The following is a 12,830-nucleotide window of genomic DNA, read 5'->3' as shown; positions in this document are numbered from 1 at the left end:
TTATATTATATGGAACCGGCATTATATTATATGGAACCTGTTTAGGATTGAGCTTTTTAGTAAAAAATAAAAAAAATAAAAATTTAAGTTTTTGCATAAGTGTTTTTTTTGTTGTTGTTATTTTTAAGTTTTTTTAATCTTTAAAAGTGTTTTTAATTTTTTTACCAAACAATTACCTTTTTTAGTGTTAAAAACATTCAAAAAGATTATTTTTTACCAAACGATTACTTTTTTTTTTTTTCAAACAGATTTTTTGAATGTTAAAAGCACTTTTAGACCACTCAAACGCAATTTCAAATATGCCCAAAAAAAAATTTATTTTATAATCCAAATTTTATTTTGTGGGGGTAAATCCCCTTTGGTTTAAGTTATATGTTGGAAGGCTTAGGAAAAAACAAAAAAAAAAAAGGTTATATGTTGGAAGAGATTTGAGTAAAATAAGATTGTTTTATTAGTAATCTTAATCACAATGGATCAGAAATCAGAATCAATTCTAAAAATTCCACCCCATTGGTCTTATTTAAGGTCATGTTTCCATTTTAACATAGGATTGGTGTTCATAAAATATCAAAAAATCACTAATTATTCTTTCAAATGTCTTTGCCTATTTATCAGCAGCTACGCAGCGGAAACCGCCTTTATGAAGTTTCCCCTCCTTGTTACTGCTTTACTTCAGGCGAGCTTTGAATAGGTCCCCCAACAAGTAACCAAGAGAGATTTGAGATTCCAAGAAAAGGAGAGAAAATTAGAAAATTTGAGAGTTATATTCTGTTCTTCTTCGTTATTTTTTTGTGGGTAAGTAGTAAAATCAGTGAAAGCCAAGCAAGCTGAGCTGTAGTTGCAGACCCACAAACGAAAATGCGGAGATTATCTTCTAAAACCATGACTTTCTTCAATAATCACCCTCACTTCCTCTATTCCTCCAAATCAAATCAGCCCTTCAACCTCCTTCACGCGGCGTCACACTCCACACACCATGAAATTCCCCAATCCCATCCCTCACACTCTCAAATGGGTCTTCCCCAAACCCCAACACAATTCAACCCAAACCGTAGAAGACCCACCGGCCAGAGCAACCGCAATCATCTATCAGACGCTGCAAGAACTGGGTTTGGGCTAGTTCGCCTTCAAAATCACCCAGACGATCAGACTCACAGACAGAGCCACGACGAGTTCGCCGCCGATATCGAAAAGGTATATAGAATCTTAAAGAAATTCCACTCGAGGGTTCCCAAATTGGAGCTCGCTTTGGTAGAATCCGGTGTTGTTATGCGTTCGGGTTTAGCCGAGCGCGTATTGAATCGCTGCGGCGATGCCGGGAACTTGGGGTACTGGTTTTTCGTTTGGGCTTCGAAGCAGCCCGGATACAGGCATAGCTTTGAAGTGTATAAATCTATGATAAAGATTTTAGGGAAAATGAGGCAATTCGGTGCTGTTTGGGCTTTGATTGAGGAAATGAGGAGGGATAATCCCCAGTTGATTTCCCCAGAAGTGTTTGTAGTTCTAATGAGGCGGTTTGCCTCCGCCAGGATGGTTAAGAAAGCGATTGAAGTATTGGATGAGATGCCAAAGTATGGCTGTGAGCCTGATGAGTATGTGTTTGGGTATTTGTTGGACGCTTTGTGCAAAAATGGTAGTGTTAAGGAAGCTGCATTGTTGTTTGAGGATATGAGGGTTCGGTTTAGGCCGACAATTAAGCATTTTACGTCATTGTTGTATGGTTGGTGTAGAGAAGGGAAGCTTATGGAGGCCAAGTTTGTGTTGGTGCAGATGAGAGAGGCCGGGTTTGAGCCGGACATTGTGGTTTATAACAATTTGCTTAGTGGGTATGCTCAAGTGGGGAAGATGAGTGATGCTTTTGATCTTTTGAAGGAGATGAAGAGGAAGGGTTGTGAACCGAATGCGACTTCCTATACTATTTTGATTCAGGCGCTAAGTGGGAGGCTGACGTTGTGACGTACACTACCTTGATTAGTGGGTTTTGCAAGTGGGGGAAGATTGATAAGAGTTATGAGCTTTTGGATAGTATGATACAGCAGGGACATACTCCAAATCAGACAACTTATTTGCATATCATGATTGCGCATGAGAAGAAGGAACAGCTGGAAGAGTGCATGGAGCTTGTGGAGGAGATGCGGAAGATTGGTGTCAGTATGTTAGGATTTACAATACAGTGATTAGGTTACCTTGCAGTCTCAAGAGTTATAATAACTCAATATACAAAAACTCAAGAGTTAAAAGTTACAATAACTCAAGAGACAATAAACTCAATAGTCAAGAGTTACGAAAATTCAAATAACACGAGTTATAAATGATACATTAAGTTTATTGATGTTAATGTAGAAGTAGAAATACTTGTAACATTCATACTTGTTCTCTATAAATACAATATTGTATACAATTAAATATACCAAGGAAAGATGTAGTCAATAAAAAGCTTTAATGCTTGGACGTAGGCCATAGGCCAAACTACCTTAATTCTCATCTCTCTTAAATTGTAAGTTCTAAATGATAGAAAATTAGACAATGAAGAACACTTTGTAAAAGAGTATCAATCTCTTAGAATAGAGGCATTGAATTTAGTCAAGTGTTACAACATATAGTAAGATAATTAAGATTGGGACACGTGTTCCATGACGGGACATAAGGAAATCGTGTTCCAATTTTAACGAATAGAAGATAATAGAAATGTTTCTTTCTTTGTATAATTGTATTTCTGTAACCGAGATGAGACACCAAAAATATTTTTAGTATTTTTTTATTGTGGTCAAATACTCAAAGAAATTAATCCCCACACGTAAACGGCATCAACACTGACCAGGCAACATACCAACACAAAAGAGTACAAAGTATTAGAGGACACAAGTCTCCACAACAGCCACATCCTTTAACAAATACTAATTAGCGTGGCCTAAAGTTAACCAACGAGGTAAGGATGACTATCGGTTTGGTTGGTGTTGAGAGGAGTATTTACGCCTATCGATTCGTAAAAGTTGGTTAAGTTGTTTAATTAACTGACTTCATACTAACAATAAATAGTTTTGACTTTTTTGATTAGTTGGTTAATAGGTAGTTAATTATAAGTTTTTTATGTTAAGATTTATTAACTTCCTTGAAACTATATAATTAGTAAAGAAAATGTTTTATAAATGAAAAAAAAAAAAAGAAGAAGTAAATTTATGGAATACAGACCAAAATGACAACCACAAATCAGCTAGACAAACACAATAAGGAAAGTTACCAGATAAAATTTACTTTAAAAAAAAAAAAATAAATTATACCGCCTACCAAACCGAACCGATGTCGAAACAATATTTTTATTCTGCCTACTGACCGCTAGAAGTCGGTTGTTGATCAGTGATGGTTCGATGGCGGTTAGTAAGCGGTAAACAGTTAATCTATCCACTCCTACAATAAGGCAACATCTTTGAATTATGTATCTCACACCATCTCAAAATCTTCTTGTTCCCATTTGAGTAAATAAAGTAGAAGGCAAAATTTAAATAAGTAATTTTTTAAAAATAAAAAGAATTTTTTCTCATTAATAAATCATATTTCAAATATTAAGAAAACAAGAAGAACACTAACTTTAACTAACTCCCCAAGCTAGGGCCTATCAACTTTAGCACAACATAGACTGCAGCTACTCGATCTTTGCCAACTCAACTGGAATGTTTAAACCCTTGTGTGTTTTTAGGTGTATTTTCCAAACATGTTAAAGTATACTAAATTATAAGAAATTTCTCCTATCTAATTTAGAAAACTTGTTAGTCCACTTACTAATATATAGTAATGTGGCACATAGGCCAAAAATTCATAATCGGTGACAATACCATTAGAATCCAATATTACAGAGTAACCTCAAGTGAGAATTGGGGCAAGTTTTACTTACTTAGATAATTGTTCGAAAAACCCGAATAAGTAATGTTCAGACTGTTCAAACACCTATCCGAACAAATGAGATTCATCCAATGAATATCCGAGACAATATCTCTAAGATGGTCGCATCAACCCTCATGAAAAGCTCATTTAACAATAGGTTAGTAAGAGATCCCACCTAACCTATGTTCCCTCTTTGCTATGCAATGTCTTATTAAACTATTTCATGTACACGTATTCACTTATATTGAAGAACTCAATTGGAGAGTTTGAACAAACACAGGTACATTTCTTGTGGTCAATACTGAAGACCTTAATTGCAGGGTGCTAACCTAAAAGACAACCTTTAATTCTCTCTTACTCAAGAGTCAAAATTTTAAACAATAATAACTAAATAATAATAATAATAATAATAATAATAATAAATCCCAACAGACAATAACCAAGTCGGTTCCTCACCCAACCTCAATGCCATTTCCAGATGATCCAAGTCTCCTACAAAAGCACCCACATTCCCTCCTTAAACCATCCACACCCACATTCACATTCAAATTCACAGTCACGCCCATTTCACCGCCGCACTCTCCTCTATAAAACCCCATCCCCTCCTACAACCTCTCTCGTCCTACGTAATCAATCCACACCATCAACCCCCACAACGCCCAGAAGAACCAAAACGAGAGCCAGCATTCCCAGAGAGGTAGAGGGAAAAGGAGTGCTTTTGATCCCAACCCATTGTTCTTCTTCTTCTTCTTCTTGGTTCCATTGTTTCGTTCCGTGGAAGAAAATTGTGTTGATAGATCAGCACGTGCTCTGGACCTTCTTTGCCTCGCTGCTTGGGTTCGTTCTTCTCTACACTCTCCGTCGGAATAGCAGCAAAAGAACGACAAGGAAGAAGAATTTCCCAGAAGAATGCGCGGAAGAGAGCTTCGCTGGCAGAGAATGCCGTCCCGTTAACGGCTCCGGCACCTATGTCATCATCGTCGGCGCCGGTGTCGCCGGTTCCGCCCTCGCTTACACCCTGGGCAAGGTAAAGTGTTCTTTCCAAACAAAAAACAAAAAATTTTACATTTGGTAGTTTTTAGTCGAATTATTTTTGTAATGTTGCGAAAATTGGTGGCTCTTTTGTGATTATGATAACTTTGATGTTGGTTTTCCTTAGGAATTAGAGAATTCTGGAAAGTATATGCTTGTCTTGGCTGTTATGGAAACTTTTTCCAATGAATTTTGTTAACGTTTTAATTTCTGTTTTATTGTTATTTACAGTCGGCATCTGATCAAATTCATGAATTTGGCATCATGGGATGGTGGGATTTTTCTTTTTCTTTTTATAATGTTTGCGTTATTATATTTTATTGGGGGATCTGTTATAAATTTCTGGAGTGATGGATGTGTGTGGAAGTAGATGATGCAAGTACACTGAGTATGGGAGAAGTTTATTAAACAGTTTAATTAAATGGGGTTGCATAGAAAAAAAAAATTGAATGAGGTTGTTCAGTTGAATGAATGCTAAAAGGAACTAAGGAAGTTACAGCCATCTTAATGAATAATTTACTGGCATGGGTAGAATTAGCCCCATATGGTTTGTTATACAAATCCTGGTACAAGTTTTTGTGTTTTACCTCACCTACTTGACATGCAATTTTTGAACGACCATTTAACTTGAAATTATAGATTATTTCCTTTTTCAAGCGTTATTACTTATTATGTTTTTCAAGTCCAATCTTATTTATTCTGCAACTAATTGCAGGATGGAAGATGGGTTTGTTTGATAGAAAGAGACTTGACAGAGCCAGACCGAATTGTTGGTGAACTTCGCCAGCCTGGGGGATACCTGAAATTAATGGAATTGGGCCTTGAAGGTATGCGTGGAGAAATATTTTCTCCCCAACATGCATCCTTTGGTGCATGCGTACGTACAAATATAAAATTTGACTAAATAAGGTTGCCCAAGAAAATAAATAAATTAAAAGATTGACTAAATCATAGTTTTTTTTTTGACACGTCTACACAAGAAGAGGAAAGTAAATTCGAACTAATGATTTCTACTTCACGAGACCAGCTGATTGAGCTACCATTTGAAGACTAAATCATAGTTTCAATCATAAGAAAGACAAGTAACTACCCAAGTTACTTGCCAACAGAAATATTAATTTAAACTTTACTTATATCTAATAATGAGGTCACAACTACAACCCTTTCATGAAAACAATATATAATAAATCTCATTTAAAATTCGGTTAGTAAGAGACCCCACCCCACCCTTAGCACCCAATGTTCCCTCTTCACTCTTTACTCTTTACGTACCATGCCATGTCTTATTAAACTATAATATTACCTGAATTTGAGAGTTTCAACTTTCTTTTTGCGGTCATGGTCAATAATATTAAGACCTTTAACAGCGCCATGCAGATTGGAGAACCAAAGATAGTCACCATGGAAAAAAAAAAAAAAAACCCAATAATTAGAGCATTCTCTATAAATTTACCAAAAATTAATATAATTTTTATAATTATTAATACTAACCTAAAAGGCTAAAAGACAATGAATTCGTTTAAAGATTTTATTTATTTAAGAAAAAAAGCCGAAAACGAAAAGACCCTTACGCATGCTCCTACAACTTCCTCCACCGTCCACACATTTCACGAATCACGTTCGCATTGACAATCCCACCCGTCCCCATGTCTCACCACCACACCCTTTCCTCCTACAGTCTCTCTCTATGGTCCAACATAATAAATCCACACTATCAGCCGACCCCCATAACTCCCAGAAGAAGCAAGACTAGAGCCAGCATTCCCCCAGAGGTAGAGGGAAAAGGAGAGCTTTTCATCCCAGCCCATTGTTGTTGTTGTTCTTCTTCTTCTTCTTGGTTCCATTGTTTTGTTCGGAAGAAGGAAATGTTTGTCATCGGTCAGCACGTGCTCTGGACTTTCTTTGCCTCCCTGTTCGGCTTCGTCCTTCTCTACACTCTCCGTCGCAATAACAATAGCAATGCCAATAAGAGAAAGACAAAGAAGATGACTTTTCCACAAGAATGCGCGAAAGAGAGCTTCCCCGACGGAAAATGCCGTCCCGTTAACGGCTCCGGCACCGACGTCATCATTGTCGGCGCCGGTGTCGCCGGTTCCGCCCTCGCTTACACCCTCGCCAAGGTAACGTTTTCTTTTCTTCTCTTTTTTAAAAAAAGATTTTTTTTTTAGTCGAATTTTTTTTCTAATGGTTCTGAAAATTGGTGGGTCATTTCTAAATATGGAATTTTGTTGTTGGTTTCCCAGCTTTGACTTAAAGGAATTGGGGAATTCTGGAAAGTATATGTTTGTGTGGTTGTCATGAAAACTTTTTCCAATGAATTTTCTTAACTTTTTTAATTTCTGTTATATATTGTTGACACTGATCAAATTCATGAATCTGGCATAATGCCATAATGGGATCCTGTTATGAATTTCTGGGGTGGTGGATGTGTGTGGGAGTAGATGCCGCAAGTGTAATGGGTAGGTGATTCAATTTTGTGGGCTTGCACGCATATTGCGTGTGAACGGGAGTTTTTTTTGTTTTTTTTTTACATGTAAACACAAGAGGGGGAGGGGGATTCGAACTAGTGTGAACGGGAGTTTGTTCTTAATGAACGATGATGATATGGGCAGAACTAGCGCCGTATAGTTTGCTGTACAAATCTTGCTGCAAGTTTTTGTTTCTTACTCACCTGCTTTGCATGCAAGTTTTTAACGACCATTTAACTTGAAATTGTTGATTATTGCTTTTTTCAAGTGGAATCATATTTATTCTGCTACTAATTGCAGGATGGCAGACGGGTTCATGTGATAGAAAGAGACTTGACAGAGCCGGACCGAATTGTCGGTGAGCTTCTTCAGCCTGGAGGATACCTGAAATTAATTGAATTGGGCCTTGAAGGTATTCATGGAAGCTAATTAACCTCCTTATTGTAATTTATAGTATTCATTGAGTATAACGAAAATTCTGAGGATAATTGCAGAACATGGTTGTGAACTAACTTTTGTTCCATCAAAGAATTAGTTGGATATGATATGTATTGAGTACTTTGTTGTGAATTCTGGCATGTTGTTTGACATCAGATTGCTTGGAGGAAATTGATGCTCAGCGAGTGCTTGGATATGCTCTCTTCAAGGATGAAAAGAATGCTAGACTGTCTTATCCCTTGGAAAAATTTGATTCTGATGTGGCTGGGAGGAGCTTCCACAATGGGCGTTTTATCCAAAGGATGAGAGAAAAAGCCGCCACTCTTTCCAAGTATTCTTTTTTGCCTTCTTACTTCACTGTAGCATAGTAAAGTTTCATTCTTCTTCAAGTCAGTTTAAGGTTTTGCAATGTACTCGAAACATTTTTTTTTTTTCTGTGCCCCTTTTCATGTTCAATCTGTTTTTCAGTGTACAATTGGAGCAAGGTACAGTGACATCCCTTCTTGAAGAAAATGGGGTTGTTAGGGGGGTTCAATACAAATCCAAGGATGGTCAACTACATAAAGCTTATGCTCCTCTTACAGTTGTGTGTGATGGTTGCTTCTCAAATCTGCGCCGCACTCTTTGCAACCCGAAGGTGAAACTATCTAATTGGTAACATTTTGCTTCATGTGGTTAAAATTGATTTGGAAAATGATTGCTGGTTTTATAGACTTTTATCCAGCATCTAGAGAATATAGCATTGTCTGTTTCCATATACATTTACATGTTATTTTGAACAGGTAGACGTGCCCTCGTGTTTTGTGGGTTTAGTCTTGGAGAACTGTCAACTTCCATTTGCAAATCATGGGCATGTCATTTTGGCAGACCCTTCACCAATCTTGTTTTATCCAATCAGTAGTACAGAGGTTCGATGTTTGGTTGATGTACCCGGGCAGAAATTGCCTTCTGTTGCTAATGGTGAGATGGCCAGCTATTTGAAAACGGTGGTGGCTCCACAGGTATCTATTCTTTGCATATATGATCTTACCTTATCAAGTCCTCTATGTTCTTTACCTTGGATTAATCTCGAGAATTACTTCTGTTGCAGATTCCATCTGAGCTTCATGATGCCTTCATAGCTGCAGTTGATAAAGGAAATATTAGAACTATGCCAAATAGAAGCATGCCAGCCGATCCACATCCTACTCCCGGAGCCCTCTTAATGGGCGATGCTTTCAACATGCGTCATCCTTTAACTGGTGGGGGGATGACTGTGGCATTATCTGATATTGTTGTGCTCAGAGATCTTCTCAAGCCCCTGCGTAACCTTAATGACGCAGGTTCATTGTCCAAATATCTCGAATCCTTTTACACCTTACGCAAGGTATAAGCTTTCTAGACAAAAAGGGCTCTTTGATAATATTACAAATCTTATGCTTTATTTTTGAAACACATGTCATGTTTAGCTCCTAAATTGTTGGAAGTGAAGGAACCTTTTTATGTCCATGGGATGTTATTTTTCACATTGTATAACTCATTGTATGATATGGTTATTATTAATGCAGCCAATGGCGTCGACAATAAATACTCTGGCCGGTGCCCTCTATAAGGTGTTTTCTGCTTCACCTGATCCTGCAAGGAAGGAGATGCGGCAAGCATGTTTTGACTATTTAAGCCTTGGAGGCATATTTTCGACAGGGCCGGTAGCTATACTGTCTGGTTTGAACCCTCGTCCATTAAGTTTATTTCTCCACTTCTTTGCTGTGGCAATATACGGTGTTGCTCGTCTACTACTACCATATCCTTCGCCTAGACGTATGTGGATTGGAGCTAGATTGATTTCGGTGCGTAGTTTTTATCCTTTTTGATTGATTGTTGTAGAATGCCAAGTCGTGTAGATAGTTTTTCTTTTTATTTTTTTTCTTCTTTTTTTTGTACCACTTTAATGTCCATGGCCATGAATGAACAGTAAACTACCCTATGGCCACTGCTTTCTTTGAGCTTCATACCATGGATGTCTACGCCGGCAATGCGTTTAGTGCTGAGTTTAGCCATTTTCCTTCAATTTTTGACTTGTATAAGCAAAAACATGAATACCTATATTGAAGATTTCTTCTATAATTCCTATTGAAAAACTCTTCTTTTACAGGGTGCATCATGTATAATATTTCCCATCATCAAGGCAGAAGGAGTGAGGCAAATGTTCCTCCCAGCAACGGTTCCGGCATATTATAGTGCTAGAGCTCCTCCCCATCAAGTGTGACATCTACAAGGACATCACAAACATCGATTTGCTTTTCTCTTTATTGTAGTCAAGCAAACAAATTTGCATGACGGGGAGATTTGTACGCTTTAGGGTTCTACTAGAGGACATTGTACAATTATTTTATTCGTGATACTCCTAGAAAGTGTATGCAACTAGACGAACAAACAATCATTCTGTTAGCTAAATTGAAAGAATCAATTTTGAATGAAAAAAGTCTCTGTTCTTTTTTTCTCTTTAGAGAAATGCTTCAGTGCAATATAATGCCCATATTTGGCCAATTCTTAGTGACGTGGCAGGTGAACAATCACATAAAAAGAAGGATTAAAAATTGAAATTTGAATTTCAATCTTCTCTCCCTCACTAAATATGGGTCAAATGTGGGCATTATATTGTACTATAGCATACCTCTTTCTTTTTTCTCCACTTCTTTGCCACGTATTGCAGGATTTTGGTTTAACTGCTTTTTAAGGTTTTATGACCCAATCCAACTGCAGCCAGGTTGCTTCATCACCCCAGTTCTCTTTATCAATTCCCTGACCTTAGCTGATTCTTCCCATTGCCCCACAGCTGCATATATGTTTGACAAAAGCACATAAATTGATGGATTGTTGCCTTCAGTTTCAAGAAGAAATCCAGCAATTATTCTTGCTAGTCTTATATTACCGTGAGCTGCACAAGCACTAAACAATGTCCACCAGATATTGGGATGTGTTTCAACATGCTTACTCTTCATTATTCTTTCTGCCTCATCAAGATACCCACCACGACCTAGAAGGTCGACAATGCAAGAAAAATGATCCACTCCGGGAATCATGCCATAATTTTTCACCATGGAGTTGAAAATCCGAGAACCATCATCAACTAAACCTGCATGACTGCAGGAAGAAAGAACTGCAGTGAAGGTGGCCTGATCTGGTTCAAACCCAGACGAGTCTTGCATTGCCTCAAAACAGTTCACGGCATCTTCTCCTTGCCCATGCTGTGCATATGCAGATATTAGGGCATTCCAAGAAATTGTTTCTCTTTCAACCATTGCGTTGAACACTCTCAAAGACCAATCTAAAACCCCACATTTTGCATAAGCTGTCAGGAGGGCATTACCCAAAGACGTCTCTGAAAATAACCCGGATCTGAGAATATAACCATGAACCTGTTTCCCATGTTGCAAGGATGAAATGCTTGCACAAATGCTCAAAACAAGACGGAGGGTATACACATCCGGCCTTAGTTCTGTATTCAACAATTGAGAGAATTGTTCTAGGCCCTGTATTGGACATCCACTTAACAACGACCCTGCAATAATAGTATTCCAGGATATCAAATTTTGGGGTAGATATTGTGGAATATTTGATAAGCCTGCTTTATCTTCCCATGCTTAGAGTATCCAGAAACTAATGCATTTGATACTTGGATTTGCAACAAGAGCCCATTTTAAGATGCAAGGGCGTGCATCATCTCCAAAATTTCTAAGCACTCTGACCTTGCCAGCAAGCTTCCAAAAGTAAACTCATCAGGGTCAGTTCCTGCCCTTTGCATTTGCATGTAGGCCAAGATTGCTGATTTACCAAAATTCCCTTGAGCGTAGCTGGAAATCATGGTGTTCCATGAGACAAGATCCTTCTCCTCCAGTCTCTCAAACACCATCTGAGCAGCATGTAAATCCCCACAACTGGAATACATGGTTATAGTCGCATTGCTCACAGATGTACATGCTTCAAAACCCATCTTGATTGTTTGGGCATGTACTTGATGTCCGACTCTTGCAGATGAACACGATCCCATCACACTCACAAAAGTCAACTCAGTAGGACTGAGAGAAGCCTCTTGCATCTCTCTGAACACTTCCAAGGCCTCTTCATTTCTTCCCACGCTTAACAAACCATCTATCATCACATTAAAAGTAATCTGATCATATACCTCAGTTTCTACTTCCTCAAATACCTCATAAGCATCGGCAACGCGTCCACAATTAAAGTACATCGTAAGCAGAGCATTAACCACCGAAGCTCTAACTAAATACCCTGTTTTGAATACCAACGAATGCAACTGCCTCCCTAAACCCAATGCCTTTACAGAACACACACTCAAAACACTAGCAAAACTGTAATTGTCATGCCTAACACCCACCCTATGCATTTCACTAAACAAACGAACAGCAACCTCCGTATACCCATTCTCCACACACCCCGTAATCATTGCATTCCAAACCGCCACCTCCTTCCTCGGCATTTTATCAAACACCTCCCACGCATCCTCAACGCACCCAAGCTTTGTACACGCGGACAACACCGTCGTCCACGAATATACATCCGGGCTCTCAATCTCGTCGAAGACCCGTCTCACCGAATCCAAATCCTCCGCTTTAGTATAAAGCGAAAGCAGAGTATTTGCAACGTGAGGGTAGGCTCTGAGGCCCGTGGATACAGCATGGGCGTGGAGCTGGTTTCCGAATGCCGTCTCCCGGAGATTCGTGCAGGCGGTGATAGCGGCGGAGAAGGTGTAGTGGTCTGGTTTGGGGTATTGGGACGAGTGGATATGGGTGAATAGGCGGAGGCAATCGGAGCAACGGTTTGAGCGAGTGAGCTTTGCGAGCATTTGGTTGAGCTCAACAAGTTGCCGTTGTTGTTGGGCGGTGCTTTTGATAAGCGTGAGCTTCATCACTCATTTTTTGTTCTTTTTGCTGTTATTGTAGCCTTGTAGGCTTGTAGCCGGCAGCACAGTATGAATGTTTTCATTAGGAAGCTTTATATTATATGGTATCT

At 38.6% G+C, this 12,830-nt stretch overlaps 3 protein-coding genes and 1 pseudogene across 3 annotated transcripts; 3 read left to right on the top strand and 1 right to left on the bottom strand.

Moving 5' to 3' along the window:
• Positions 1 to 665: 665 nt before the first annotated feature.
• Positions 666 to 2,258, top strand: LOC132172359 (putative pentatricopeptide repeat-containing protein At5g65820). The gene is given in 2 exon segments (XM_059583844.1): positions 666 to 1,936; positions 1,939 to 2,258. Coding segments are annotated over 2 exon segments (1,317 nt in total). The 5' UTR covers positions 666 to 858; the 3' UTR covers positions 2,178 to 2,258.
• A 2,102-nt stretch (positions 2,259 to 4,360) lies between these two features.
• Positions 4,361 to 5,876, top strand: LOC132168503 (squalene monooxygenase SE1). Its single transcript, XM_059579492.1, has 2 exons — positions 4,361 to 4,909; positions 5,630 to 5,876. Exons 1-2 carry the CDS (start codon positions 4,361 to 4,363, stop codon positions 5,816 to 5,818), a joined length of 738 nt encoding a protein of 245 aa, XP_059435475.1. The 3' UTR covers positions 5,819 to 5,876.
• A 593-nt stretch (positions 5,877 to 6,469) lies between these two features.
• On the top strand, positions 6,470 to 10,262 carry LOC132170875 (squalene epoxidase 3-like). Its single transcript, XM_059582013.1, has 8 exons — positions 6,470 to 7,034; positions 7,683 to 7,794; positions 7,977 to 8,151; positions 8,289 to 8,457; positions 8,603 to 8,821; positions 8,911 to 9,186; positions 9,368 to 9,646; positions 9,952 to 10,262. The coding sequence occupies exons 1-8, from the start codon at positions 6,561 to 6,563 to the stop codon at positions 10,063 to 10,065; spliced, it is 1,818 nt and encodes a 605-aa protein (XP_059437996.1). The 5' UTR covers positions 6,470 to 6,560; the 3' UTR covers positions 10,066 to 10,262.
• Positions 10,263 to 10,387: 125 nt separating this feature from the next.
• LOC132170874 (pentatricopeptide repeat-containing protein At3g49740-like) lies at positions 10,388 to 12,770 on the bottom strand (annotated as a pseudogene).
• Between the last annotated feature and the right edge of the window lie 60 nt (positions 12,771 to 12,830).

This window comes from Corylus avellana, chromosome ca2, assembly GCF_901000735.1.
Source record: "Corylus avellana chromosome ca2, CavTom2PMs-1.0".
Classification (NCBI taxonomy): Eukaryota; Viridiplantae; Streptophyta; class Magnoliopsida; order Fagales; family Betulaceae; genus Corylus; species Corylus avellana.
Note: the sequence above shows the minus strand (reverse complement) of the source record. Positions and strands in the feature narration are given on the sequence as shown.